The following is a 14,654-nucleotide window of genomic DNA, read 5'->3' as shown; positions in this document are numbered from 1 at the left end:
TGGTCAGATTACTTCCTGATGCAACTGGACTTCTCTGCGACCCTCCCCCTCCGTAGGGAGGTGGGACTGATTCGGATGGTCCGCCCCCGCCAATTAATGGATCCAAATGGTTTCCAGAGAGTGGTAGGGGATGCTTTATCCATGTTGATGGCCTTTCAGCTGATTCCCTGGTGGCCTGTTGGAATGTGGAGTTAACCAGGGCTACTGACTGTTTGGCTCTGAAGCACCCTCTCTGATTGCATGCAGCCCGGACAGCCCCTTGGTTTTCCACGGATCTGAGGGCAATGAAACAATCACTGAGACGGCTAGAGTGCTGGTGGTGGATAACTCATTATGAAGCTGATCGGACATGGGTTAGAGCTCAATGTCGAGCCTACCAAGTGGCGGAAGCGACGGCAAAGAATTCTTTCTTCACCGCCTCTATTGCATCTGCAGAAAACAGCAAGAAGTGCCTTCAGGTAGTTTGCAATTTAGTGGAAACACCTGCTCCATCGGGGCCCAGAACAGGCCACATGTTCTCCTGCAATGATTTTGCAAAGTTTTTTGCAGATAAAGTCGCTCAGATTTGGGAAGAGGTAGACTCCACCGTGGGAGCAGGGCCAGGGCGGGAGAGTGCTAGACCCTGTCTAGTCAAGTTGAGTGGAATCAATTCCTATCTGTTACCTCAGAGGATGTGGACAGGCTGCTTGGACGAATGAAACCAACCAACTGTCTACTTGATCCTTATAAAAGCTAGCTGGGAAGGGCTGGGCAATGGGCTCTGTGGGGCAGTGAATGCTTCTCTCTGTGAGGGAGCCTTCCCAGACCTGCTGAAAGAGGTGGTATCAAACCACTTCTTAAAAAACCATCTTTAGATGCTGCCAATATGGCCAACTATCGCCCAGTCTCAAATCTTCCATTCTTGGGCTAGGTGATTGAGCGAGTGGTTGCTGAACAACTCCAGGCACACCTGGAAGAAGCGGACCATTTGGATCCCTTCCAGTCGGGATTCAGGCCTCATCATGGGACTGAAACTGCCTTGGTCTCACTGGTCGATGATCTTCTGCGGGCTAGGGACAAAGGTGAGAGCTGTTTCCTAATTCTGCTGGATCTCTCAGCGGCTTTTGACACCATCGACCATAACATCCTTCTGGACCGTCTAGAGGGGCTGGGAGCTGGGGGCACTGTTATACACTGGGGACACTGTTCAGAAAGTGGTTGTGGTGGTGAGTGTTCAGACCCTGGGCTCTCACTTGTGGGGTGCCTCAGGGTTCTGCCCTCTCCCCCATGCTTTTCAACATCTACATGCAGCTACTGGGAGAGATCATCAGAGGGTTGGGCTGGGTGTTCAACAGTATGCGAATGATACCCAGCTCTACCTCTCTTTCAAATCAGAACTAGTGAAGGCGGTGAAGGTCCTGTGTGAGTGTCTGGAGGCAGTTGGAGGATGGATGGTGGCTAACAGATTGAGGTTGAATCCTGACAAGACAGAAGTACTGTTTTGGGGGGCAGGAGGCGGGCGGGTGTGGAGGACACCCTGGTCCTGAATGGGGTAACTGTGCCCCTGAAGGACCAGGTGCGCAGCCTGGGAGTCATTCTGGACTCACAGCTGTCCATGGAGGCGCAGGTCAATTCTGTGTCCAGGGCAGCTGTTTATCAGCTCCATTTGGTACGCAGGCTTAGACCCTACCTGCCCGCAGACTGTCTCGCCAGAGTGGTGAATGCTCTAGTTATCTCTCGCTTGGACTACTGCAATGCGCTCTATGTGGGGCAATCTTTGAAGGTGACCCGGAAACTACAACTAATCCAGAATGCGGCAGCTAGACTGGTGACTGGGAGTGGCCGCCGAGACCATGTAACACCGGTCTTGAAAGACCTACACTGGCCCCCATTACGTTTCTGAGCACAATTCAAAGTGTTGGTGCAGACCTTTAAAGCCCTAAATGGCCTCGGTCCAGTATACCTGAAAGAGCGTCTCCACCTCCATCGTTCTGCCCGAACACTGAGGTCCTGTGCAGAGGGCCTTCTCGATAGTGGCATGCGCCCTGTGGAACGCCCTCCCACCAGATGTCAAAGAGAAAAACAACTACCAGACTTTTAGAAGACACCTGAAGGCAGCCCTGTTTAGGAGAGCTTTTAATGTTTAATAGGTTATTGTATTTTAATATTCTGTTGGAAGCCACCCAAAGTGGCTGGAGAAACCTAGCCAGATGGGCGGGGTATAACTAAATTATTATTATTATTATTATTATTATTATTATTATTATTATTATTATTATTATTATTCCTGCTGTTGCACTCATGTCCTGCTTGTGGGCTTCCCATTTGACCATCAGGTTGGCCCCTGTGGCAACAGAAAGCTGGGCCAATGGCCTGACCAAACAGGCTCTTCTTATGTTCTTAATATCTGCCTGGTGCAGACATAGCACAGACTCCCTAGTGCTAACCATGGTTTGTGGTGTGATGGTAAACCATGGCTGAAAAAAATCATTAGAAGAAACAGGTGCTGGAAAGGGGAGAGGAAGTGTACCCCTTTGAGACAGACTTTCAGGCTGAGTTTCCTGCCTGTCCTGGGGCTGTCTAGGGATTCCAAATGAATGCCTGTCATTTTGGGATCAGCTCACTGACAACATGCAAAACAATTGAGACTAGCGCCAAATACAATCATTGATGTCCTTGGAGAAGAGAAGAGAAGAGGAGTGGCTCTTTGTAAATGAGCCCAGAAAGGCACCAGCAACAAGAAAGGAGGGATAGAGAGCGAAGGGAAAAGGTTAACAGCTAACCACAGAGCAAGGGGCTGCAGGAAGGCAGGTGCATCCTAGGCGAACCAAGACCTATTTAGCGGTTGTCGCTTCAGGCAATAAATCAAGTAACCTGCCACTAGAGAGAGAGAGAGAGAGAGAGTGAGGGAGGTGGGTTTTTTTTGGGGGGGGGCTATCTGGGGCCTGTTCAGGGTATCTTTATTATTTAGAGCTGAGATGCAATACTCTCTTTTTCTCAATCTCAGTGCTGAGGGAGTTGGGTGGGGGAAGAGGGAAGAGAGGGAAATTAACAATATCTGAGACCTGGGAGTCTCTCAAAAAGTTATTTTACCACCTGCACACCGCAGAACATAATTTGCATTGGTCCAAGTTTTAAAAATAAAATAAAACCAACAATATAGTTGCATCTAACAGTAGTCTTACTTAAGAGTATATCCCCTAAAGTTAATGAACACAGATGTTATTTTAATCTTATTTATTTATTACATATATATCCCACCTTTTCCTCCCAAGGAGCTCAAGGTGGTGTACATGGTTTTCCTCCTACCCCGTTTCATCCTCAGAACAACCCTGTGGGGTAGGCTATGCTAAAAGGCAGTGACAGGCCCCAGATCATGACTAACTTAGGTCTACTGATTTCAGCATGTCTACTCTGAGGACTTACTTGGACACACCCAATAGTTTATAAGAAACAGAAGGCTCAGTCTATTAAGTCTGAATGTTCTGGCTGCAGCATCCAGCCAAAATCCAGCCTCACAGTGGCCAACCAGATGTCCATCATGAAAAACCCACCAGCAGGATTTGAGCACAACAGCAACTCCCACTACCTCTGGTTTCCAGCTTCTGGTGTCCAGAAGCATTGCTGCCCCCAACCACTGAGGCAAAGCATAGCCATTGCGGCTAGCAGCCTTAGATAGTCTTCTCCTCCACTGATTTGTCTAATCCACATTTAAAGCCATTCACAAGAGATCTGCCGGATTGGGCCAAAAGGGGCCTGTCTAGCTCAGCATCCTGTCCTCACAGCTGCTAACCAAATGCCCCAATGAGAAGCCCACAAGCAGCGCCTGAGCGTCACAGCAGCAACTCTCCCCACTTGTGAATCCTAGCAACTTCAGAGGCATTCACTTCCTCCAACAGTGGAGGCAGTTACATAGCCATTGTGACTGGCAGTCATTGGCATCCTGCTCCTCCTCCATGAATTCACCAAACCCCTTTCTAAAGCTGTCTGAACTGGAGGTCATCCCCATATTCTGTTGCAGTGAATGAAGCAGGCACCATCACCACCACCACATACGTGCATGTGGGCACGTCTGGAGACCATGGAATGGGAACCAAACCCTTACCTTGCCACCCTGGAGGGCAGGCACAAGAGAAGCTCTCAAAATCTTCAGATTCTCTGCACTTGCCACCGTTCTTGCAGGGACCGTCTGCACATGGAGCCAGGACATCCCGACAGGTCGGCCCTGGAGTGTAAATACATCAAAGTTGAGAGGAGTCCACACATTTGGTCAGGAGAACAGCCATAGCAGCTCAACAGGCAGGGTATCTGCTTTGCATGCAGGAGGACCCAGTTTCATTTCCTGCCAGCGTCGCCAGGTAGGATGGGATTGTTCCCCACCTGAAACCCTATAGTATCACTGCTGCCAGTCAAGTAGACAATCCTGAGCTAGACAGACCAACGACTCAGCATAAGGCACCTTCCGATGTCCCTACTTGTGCTGGGGCTGCTGCTGCCAGCCAGTGTAGACAATCCTGAGCTAGACAGACCAATTGTTTTTGCTCAGTAGAAGGAAGCTCCTTACATCCTCTTGGTCCAGTACTTGCCCTAAAAATGTTGCGGACATGCTATGTTTTTCTCATGCTGCCCAATAAGACTTGAGCTGATCTGTGTGTGCATGGAGAAGCAACATGCTGTGCAAAATTTTCGTGTGTGTGTGAGAGAGAGACAGATTAACACACATTCCTAGAAACTTTTCTGTGCCCTTTGGCCTGTGGGCCTTCAGGGTGTTGCTGGGAGCCTTGAGAGATTTTCCAAGAGATTCTCTTCTCGGGGAAGAAACATACAGTGGTACCTCGGGTTACAGACGCTTCAGGTTACAGACTCCGCTAACCCAGAAATAGTACCTTGGGTTAAGAACTTTGCTTCAGGATGGGAACAGAAATTGTGCGGCGGCAGCAGGAGGCCCCATTAGCTAAAGTGGTGCTTCAGGTTAAGAACAGTTTCAGGTTAAGAACGGACCTCCTGAACGAATTAAGTTCTAAACCCGAGGTACCACTGTATTTCTTACCCCTTGTGAAGGGGTGTTTTGGAAAGGTACGTTCCCAATTTCACATGCTTCTGCATGCTGTCAGGGCGACCCCAATAAGGGAACACTATTTGTATGGGGTGTGTGAGTTCAACTTAACTCATATTTTCTCTCCTCCCCACCTCTGTCCCATTGTCTTCCTGTTTACGAAGCCAATATTCCCCACATTTTACGTTATCTCCCTTGTCAGGCCCTTACCATCCAAGGACCCTTTTGCTGTTTTCCAGAAGGGGGCCTTTGACTCCCCCATTTTTCTCTGGATTGTTTCCACAGCAACTGGCCAAGGCAGGAAAGGAGTCATGGCTTCCTCTAATTGTGTGCAGGATGCTGCTGTTTTGTGAAGCAGGAAACGGGGCAGAGAGGACTCAACTCAGCAGAAAATCCCTGCCCTTACAAAGCTGATGGACCTGCCTATGCAGGTGATGTGGGAGAGGCCTCCATCATTCCAAAAGGAAGCATCCAGGGGCATGAGCGAAAAGTCTTTTTGCAGGTTTTTTTTTTTAGTGAAAAATGGACTCATTGAAGAAAAGCTGGTTCATATAAGAAGGCGTTCTCACAGAAAAAGGTGCTGCAAAATGTGAGTGTGGGAAAGGAGTGCCTCCTGTTCCAGCAAACCAAAAGATGACCTCCCCCCTCCCCACTCAGGAGCATGTGAAAATGATAAGCGGGAGGAAGCATCCTATGTTTAGAAAACTCTTCCAGCTGGTTTTGATTTCAGGGCAGAAAACAGGAGCAAGCAGCCCTTCAGACAACCTTGACGTAGGTGCTTCTGCTGGCCTGAGTTCCGGATTTGCACAAAAGCTAAGATCACACCTGCCCCCATGTTTAAAGCAGCACCATGCCACTTTAAACAGTTATGACACCCTCCCCCCCAAAAAAAAGCATTCTGGAAACTGTAGTTTGTTAAGGGTGCTGGGAACTGTAGCTTTGTGTGCAGTAAATTAAAGGGTTCTTGGAGGGAAGACATGCCTGTAAGATACATTTAAAGCAGTACCACACCACTTTTAACAGTCATGGATTTCCACAAAGAATCCTGGAAACAGCAGTATGCTAAGGGGTCCAAGAGACCTCTATTTGCGCACACACACACACACACACACACACACACACCAGAGCTACAATTCTCAGAGCGGTTTAATAATCAATCCCTCTTCCCAGAAAACTATGGGAAACTTTCTATGCTTCTCATTAAACTAGCCCTTTATTCAGAACCATGAGAACTAGAACCTTATTTTATATTTAAGGGGGAAAGCAATAGCTCAGCAGCATGCAATGGATGCTTTGCATACAGAAGGCCTGAGGTTCACCATCTCCAGACAGGGCTGAGAAAAACTCTCTGCCTGAAGAGGTGGTGCTGCTGGTCAGTGTAGAGCAAGATGGACCAATGGGTCCGACTCAGCAGAAAGCAGCTTCCGGTGCTCCCACGGCTACAGGTTTTTGATCCAGGGTTTGGTCTCTTACCAGTGTAGGGTGGAAGACAGTTGCACTGGTAACGGGCCACGTCATCAATACAGGTCCCTTGGTTCAGGCATGGGTTGGAGGCGCATTCGTTGATGTTGGTCTGGCAGTTGGGACCTGGGAAGATTGAGAGACCCACATGCACGGTCAGCCTGCCAAAGCTTGCCTCCTCTCTCCATGACTCTTAGGCTGGGATCCTTCCCAAGCCAGCCTCCCGGAAGCCTTTAACTGGTTGCCAGTCCATTTCCAGGCCCAATTCAAGGTGCTCACATTAGTATTTGAAGCCCTAAACAACTTAAGTCCCAATTACCTGAGAAGCAGCCTCCTTCCCTTCAGACCCTCCTTGGGTGTTGTGGTCGGCAAAGGGGGCCCTCTTGGTAGTTAGAATAATAGAATCATAGAATCATAGAATCATAGAGTTGGAAGAGACCACAAGGGCCATCGAGTCCAACCCCCTGCCAAGCAGGAAACACCATCAGAGCACTCCTGACATGGTTGTCAAGCCTCTGCTTAAAGACCTCCAAAGTAGGAGACTCCACCACACTCCTTGGCAGCAAATTCCACTGTCAAACAGCTCTTACTGTCAGGAAGTTCTTCCTAATGTTTAGGTGGAATCTTCTTTCTTGTAGTTTGGATCCATTGCTCCGTGTCCGCTTCTCTGGAGCAGCAGAAAACAACCTTTCTCCCTCCTCTATGTGACATCCTTTTATATATTTGAACATGGCTATCATATCACCCCTTAACCTCCTCTTCTCCAGGCTAAACATGCCCAGCTCCCTTAGCCGTTCCTCATAAGGCATCGTTTCCAGGCCTTTGACCATTTTGGTTGCCCTCCTCTGGACACGTTCCAGTTTGTCAGTGTCCTTCTTGAATTGTGGTGCCCAGAACTGGACACAGTACTCCAGGTGTGGTCTGACCAGAGCAGAATACAGTGGCACTATTACTTCCCTTGATCTAGATGCTATACTCCTATTGATGCAGCCCAGAATTGCATTGGCTTTTTTAGCTGCCGCGTCACACTGTTGGCTTATGTCAAGTTTGTGGTCAACCAAGACTCCTAGATCCTTTTCACATGTACTGCTCTCAAGCCAGGTGTCACCCATCTTGTATTTGTGCCTCTCATTTTTTTTGCCCAAGTGTAATACTTTACATTTCTCCCTGTTAAAATTCATCTTGTTTGTTTTTGCCCAGTTCTCTAATCTGTCAAGATCGTTTTGAAGTGTGATCCTGTCCTCTGGGGTGTTAGCCACCCCTCCCAGTTTGGTGTCATCTGCAAATTTGATCAGGATGCCCTTGAGTCCATCATCCAAGTTCCCACTCCCATATAAGTTAATGAAGGTGGTGTCTGGGAGAGAGCCTTCTCTGTGGCAGCCCCTATGCTGTGAGACTTCCCCTCAATAGAGGTGTGCCTGGCACCTTCACTGTGCAGCTTTTATTTATAAAAAATGCTTTTTTATGCCTCTGTTTCTATGATTACAGTGGTTTTAAACAGCATAAAAACATAAAACCAAATAATAAAATCATTAAAAGTTTGAAACCAGTTATAAATAAATAAATTAAAGCAAACGTCCATAGGCCATTGTGGGGATGTACTCTTAATTGCCTGCATAGGTCTGGAGGAATAGAAAGGTTTTCAGCAGGCATGCTGATGACGTATCTTCCTCACTCTGGTCTTTAACAGACCTGAGAGGCATGCGTTTAGGATCCTCCCTATTCTTATGACCTGCAATTTTATTCATTCATTTATTTGATTGATTGATTGATTGATATACCGCCTTTCATCATAAGATCTGAGCGTAGTTCACTGAATAAAATGCAGGATAAAAACAAGTAAATACTGTATTTTTCGCTCTATAGGACACACTTTTTCCCCTCCAAAAATGAAGGGGAAATGCGTGTGCGTCCTATGGAGCGAGTGGAGAGCGAGAGGGATCGGTGAGTACTGACCCCTCTCACTCTCCATGCTTCAGGGATAGCCGCCTGAAGCCTTTGGAGTGCAGCGGGAACTCGCGCTGCGCTCCGAAGGCTTCGGGTTCCTTTTGCTGAATCCGGGAGAGCAAGACTTGCTGCCGCTCCCAGACCCGTTCTGGGGGCTGGGGGTGTGGGAAGCCCGGGCTTCCCCTGCCCCAGCCCCACGGCTGAAAACGAAGCCAAAACAGCGAGCGGGATCCATCCCGCTTGCTATCTTGGCTTCTGCCAAAGCCGCGCACAGCCTCTCCTAGCTGGAGAGGTTGCGCGCGGCTAAAGAGGAAGCCAAGACAGCCAGCGGGATGGATCCCACTCGCTGTTTTGGATTCTTTGCGCTTTGGGGCTGGGGGGGGGGAAATAATTTTTTCCCCTTTATTTCCCCCCCTAAAAACTAGGTGCGCCCTATAGTCCGGTGCACCCTATGGAGCGAAAAATACGGTAAGTAAAACAAAACAGCAAAACAATACACCCCTCGTCCCACAGAAACATTTAAAAGGCTGTAGCATATTGATCAGCCAAAAGCCTGGTTGAAGAATGGCATTTTCACCTGGCACCTAAAGATATATGATGATGGTGCCAGCAAAACCTCCCAGGGGTGAGGATTCCACAAATGGGGAGCCATGACGGAGAAGGCCCATTCTCGTGCTGCCACCCTTTGGACCTCACATGGAGGCAGCACACGACTACGGGCCTCGGATGATGAACACAGAGTCTGAGATGGATTATAAGGGGAGAAGCGGTCCTTGAGGTATTGCGGCGCCGAGCCATTTAAGGCAATTTGTTTAAACGGCTTTTAATGTTGTATTTTAAATTGTTGTGACCCACCTTGGGATCCTAGGGGTGAAGGTCCTAGTCCTTCTCAGACCCACTGAAATTAATAACCATGACTAACTCAGGCTCATTCATTTCAGTGGGTTTACTCTAGAGCAGGACCAGCACTGGCTACAAAAACTTCGGAGCACCTGGAAGTGGGCTACCTGTGGCCCCCAGTCTCATTTTATACAGCCTCCGACGCCCCCTGAAGAAACCCCATCCTTCCATTTAATCAAAGTTTCTTCCTTCTGGTTTGTTTTCTCCTGGCTTTTAATAGAGTTTCGATTGTTTCTCTCTCTCAAAAAAACCCACCAAGAACAGTGACCAGAAAGCTCCACCCAGCTATAACCAGGAAGTCTAGTGCCACCTATTGACTGGACAGTAGAATGACACTACCTGTTACACCATGGGCCAGTCACACTTCATGGTGACTGGCAGGGCAAGCACTCCCTGTCCGCTCTCCCCAGACCTCTTACCGCTGAAACCCTCCTGGCAGGTACAGATGTAGCCGCTGGTCATATCTTTACAGGTGCCACCATTCATACAAGGGTTGGATTCGCACTCGTTGTTGTTGATGTCGCAGTTTGTCCCGCTCCAGCCTGGGTCACAATCGCACTTGTAGCTGTCGTTAAGAAGCAGAACGCGCATGAGCATGTGCATGTGCATGTGTGAAGACCAACGTGGAGGCTTCCAGATGTTTTGGATGACACAACTCCTGCTACTGGCGGGTGAATTGTGGTCCAAAGAATCTGGCGGGCACCAAGTTGGCAATTGAAAGGGCTGGTGCAGACTGTGTGTCTACAGCAGCCACCCCCCAACAGAGACCCATCTTGTAATGCTTCTTGTAATCTTTGGTTCCAAATGTCTGCTGCTCAAAGCAGCTGCCATCCTGGATGCCCTGTTCCTTTCAGACACTGTGCATGTATACAGTTCTAAGAACCTCAGAAGGGTCCCGCAACAGCTGGATCAGGCCAAGGAGGCCCCATCTAGTCCAGCATCATCTTCTCACAGAAGCCCACAAAAGAAGGACCTGAATGTATTAGCCACCTCCCTGCATGTGATTCTTAGCAACTGACATCAAACTGGCAAACAAAGACAGGAAGCTGCCAAACTCTTGGCCCATCTGCCTTAGCATTCTCTACACTGGCTGGCAGTGGCTCCTCAGAGTTTCAGGCAGTGGACAGTCCCAGCCCTACTGGACTTTCTGCCTGGGAAACATCTGCTGTTCTACTAAGCTGGGACACTTCCCGAAACCTCTCTGGGCTCTCTTTTCCTTGGTGTATGGCGGCTGTTATAGGAACATAAGAAGAGCCTATTTGGTCAGGCCAATGGCCCATCTAGTCCAGCCATCTTGTTCCCAAACTTGACCAAACAGATGCCACTATTCGGCAAGCAGGACTTGAGTGCAACAGCCCCACTTGTGATTCCTAGAAATTGGGAGTTCACGGGCAACTTGCCTCTGACCCCACAGATTCCATGCAGTCACAGGAAGACCACATCTCTTACAGATGCTTGGAGGATAATGCAAACCAAGAATTATTCAGAGTAGACTCAAAGAACATTAGAAGAGCCTGATGGCTCAGGCCAGTGGACCATCTAGCCCAGCATCCTGTTCTCATGGTGGCCAACCAGATGCTTCAATAGGACCTGAGCACAAGAACACTCTCCAGTTGTTGTTCCCCATCACTGGTTATTCAGAGGTAGACTTTCCCTAGACACAGAGTGGTGGTTCCCAAAATTTTGTTGGGCCACCATGCCCTTGGCTCCATCAACTCATCCCCACGGCCCCCTAACCTATAAAAAGCATTATTCAGAAGAGTGGTTTTCACAACTCACTAAGGAAGGTAACAGCAGAATAAAATTCAAAACAGTAACAATTAATTGCACATTTATTCAAAATCCAATTAAAACTATTGAGTTTAATTAATTCAACAAAATTGATGGAACTTGATGCAGGGATGCCAGCTTTTCAACATCTGATAGTCATTTAGTCTTAGTAACTCCTTCACTGTGCAGCAAATTCTTAATTCAATGCATGGGCTTCATGAAGTGATACCAGTTTCCCGATGTCTGGTTTCAAGTCACTTAGCAGGAGTATTAAATCACCACATTTAGGAATCTGATTTCTTTGTTTGGATGACCACACTAAAAGCATGTTCCACCAAATGTGATGTTGGAATTGCAACAAGGAGCTTCTAAACCACTGTCTATCGTTATGTGCAGGATAGCGATCAGAAATTTCCTTCTGTAGCCAAAATGCTTGGTACGATTTCTTAGACTGAGCCTTCTGCTCAGTGTCATTTTGCAGCTTCCATGATGTATTCCTTTGTATATTCCTTTATATTTTTGGCTTTTAATGTTGTACATACATTTCTCTTTCCCTTTTTAAAAATTGTCTTACTGTGTTATATAGAAACTGCTTAGATGGTGTTTTTTTCCATATAAATCAATAGATAATTATTGATGATGATCCTGTTGTCATGGGGCCCAACTAAGTGACTATGAGAACCTGAGAGATGCATGTCTGGGAAGTGACCCCAGAACCTCTCACCTTGCTCTACTCTCAGCTTGGCAAGGGCTGCATCTGACCATGTGAGACAGTGGAGGGAACTCCCCCATGCCAGCCAGAGAGCCCCAGAGCCCCCTCCCCAGAAGCTTACCCATTCAGGCCATCATTGCATTTCCCGTGAATGCAGGGATTGCTGTTGCACTCATTGACTTCCGAGAGGCACATGGGATCATGGTAGCCCTCTGGGCAGACGCAAACGAAGCCGTTGATGCCATCCCTGCAGGTGCCTCCGTTGTGGCAAGGGTTACTGGCACATTCGTCAATGTTGATGTTGCACATCCTCCCTGTGAAGTTTGGGTAAGAGAAAGAGGTCACAGGTTGGCCCAGTGTCACAACCCAGAACCAAACACCATAGCCGTAAAGAAAACCCAATACAATGGTACCTCGGGTTAAGTACTTAATTCGTTTCGGAGGTCTGTACTTAACCTGAAACTGTTCTTAACCTGAAGCACCACTTTAGCTAATGGGGCCTCCCGCTGCCGCCGCGCCGCCGCAGCACGATTTCTGTTCTCAACCTGAAGCAAAGTTCTTTACCTGAAGTACTATTTCTGGGTTAGTGGAAGGGTATACCTGAAGGGTATGTAACCTGAAGCGTATGTAACCTGAGGTACCACTGTACAGTACAAGAATGGCTTCCCTGCATTGCACTGCAACGCAACCGTTATTGGTTTAGGTCCCTTTCAACTCCACAATTCTATGGTTCTATGATCCCATTCTGCTCCTATCCCATCCCCTGTCCTCACCTGCATATCCAGGCTCACAGGTGCACTCGTAGCTATTGATTTTGTCAATGCACTTGCCATAGTCACACGGATTGCTGGCGCAGTCATCCAGGTTGACCTCGCAATTGGGACCTTAATAAGATTAAGAATAAGAATAAGAATAAGAATTTATTTCTATGCCATCCATCTGACTGGGTTGGCCCAGCCACTCTGGGTGGCTTCCAACAGATTAAAACATCAAACACAGCAAAACACCAAACATTAAAAACTTCCCTATACAGGGCTGCCTTCAGATGTCTTCTAAAAGTCAGGTATTTATCTCCTTGACATCTGCTGGGAGGGCGTTCCATTGGGTGGGCATGGCTGCTGGGAAGGCCTTCTGCCCGATTCCCTTAACCTCACTTCTCACAATAAGATCCTTGGAGCTGGATATCAGTGTTCGGGCTGAACGACGGGGGACCCAAGCTGGATACTACAGCAACAAGAAGCTGATTGAGCCTCTCGCCTGAGGAAGGCTGCAGCATTTGAGACTTTTCAGTTTTAAGAAAAGGCAAGAGAGGGTATGGTAGAAATTTGCAAAATTACGCATGGCATGGAAAAAATGAATGGAGAAAAGCTTTTCTCCCTCTCTTGTAACGTTGGAACTCTGTGGGTGTCCAAGGAAGCTGAATGATGGAAGATTTGGAACAGAAATGACTTCTTCCATCATCAGTGGAACTCCCTCCCAATGAAGGCAGTGATGCCCATCAACTTGCATAGCTTTAAAAGAGGATTAGTCAAATTCATGGAGGAGGAGAGGGCTACTAGCCATAAGACTAGCCATAAGACTTTGTTCTGCCTCCACAATTGGAGGCCTCTTGTCCTCCTTGCTAGCCACTTTAAGAACAGGACACTGGACTAGATGGGCACCTTTTGGTCTGATCCTGCAGGCTCTTCTTATGCTCTTATTTTGGGACACCCCCGAGTGGGCATGAGGTGCTGCCATGCTGCTGGATCAATTCCTTGCAAGTACAGAATGGAGATGATGTGGCCCTTGTGAAAATGGGAGCGATTCCCATAGCTAATCAATGTGCTGAGTGCAGAAGTACTTTTCTTTGTCTGTCCTGAGCCTTTGCCTTACCTAAACATCCCTTAGGATTTTATTTTAGTTTTTTACAAAAAGACTGCTGCAGTGGACACCCCTGGGAGCTCTTACCTGTCGTCCCTTTGAGGCAGAGGCAGTTATAAGCGTTGTTCCGATCCTGGCAGGTGCCCCCGTTCTTGCAAGGCTGGCTCTGGCACTCGTTGATGTTCATGTCACAGAGACGCCCCGTGTAGCCTGGTTGGCAGAGGCAGGTGAAGGTGGCAATGCCATCTTGGCAGGTCCCATAGTGGCAAGGGTCTGGGTCACACTCGTTAATGTCAGTCTCACAATGGGGGCCAGAAAAGCCTGAGGAGGAGGCAACACCAAGCAGGTCATGACAATCAGTCCATCAGTCAATCAATAAATTGGGAGTTAGTCACCCCAACACAGATCTTTCTCTGTTTTGTTTTATACTGGGTTCCGCCCCCCCATATGTTATTGTTTTCACTTCTTTATACAAGAAGCAACAATGAATATTAAACCATGCCAACCCTCATCCTGCAGAAGCACCATATGTCCATTTAATTATAATTAACTCCAAAAATTTAAACAAATGTACCATTCCACAAGTTGCCAGGTGTCCTCAGAGCCTATAACCATGTTCTATTGATGTTGCATATATATCACAGAACTACACCAGGTTGATTGAACAGTAGTGGCTTGATTGTTAGTTTGACTCTCTTGGACGTGTTGTCCATTTGTGCATTAATATTAAACCCCAGAGTTGTGAGGTCCAGATATGAAACACGTCTACACTTAAGAGTCTACCTTTCTGCTGGTTTTAATGTACATGCTATTTCCTTATAAGCTGCTTTGAGTTATTTTTGTAATAAAGCAACTTGTAAGCTTAATAAACAACAACAAAAACCAACACAGGGCAACCCATAGGCAACTTGCAATTAAGTTTAAAAACTTTTCAAAACTTTTCAAATTCCATCAACTGCTGAGTAGCCT

General features: G+C 47.6%; 1 protein-coding gene across 3 annotated transcripts in view; it reads right to left on the bottom strand.

The window, feature by feature from the left end:
• Nucleotides 1-14,654, bottom strand: part of NOTCH1 (notch receptor 1) — a 99,454-nt gene that overhangs the window by 31,034 nt on the left and 53,766 nt on the right. For all 3 annotated transcript variants that reach the window (XR_014003914.1, XM_081178638.1, XM_081178639.1), the window contains 6 exons: nucleotides 13,773-14,006; nucleotides 12,599-12,709; nucleotides 11,947-12,139; nucleotides 9,763-9,908; nucleotides 6,509-6,622; nucleotides 4,085-4,204 (listed from right to left, as the gene is read on the bottom strand). Coding sequence is in view for 2 of the 3 variants with exons in the window: in XM_081178638.1 (XP_081034764.1) it covers nucleotides 4,085-4,204; nucleotides 6,509-6,622; nucleotides 9,763-9,908; nucleotides 11,947-12,139; nucleotides 12,599-12,709; nucleotides 13,773-14,006 (918 nt within the window). In the remaining variant the exon portion in view is untranslated. The remainder of the gene's footprint in view (nucleotides 1-4,084; nucleotides 4,205-6,508; nucleotides 6,623-9,762; nucleotides 9,909-11,946; nucleotides 12,140-12,598; nucleotides 12,710-13,772; nucleotides 14,007-14,654) is intronic.

This window comes from Podarcis bocagei (genome assembly GCF_964188305.1).
Source record: "Podarcis bocagei genome assembly, chromosome: Z".
Lineage (NCBI taxonomy): Eukaryota > Metazoa > Chordata > Lepidosauria > Squamata > Lacertidae > Podarcis > Podarcis bocagei.
This window is presented reverse-complemented; position numbering and strand designations above follow the sequence as displayed.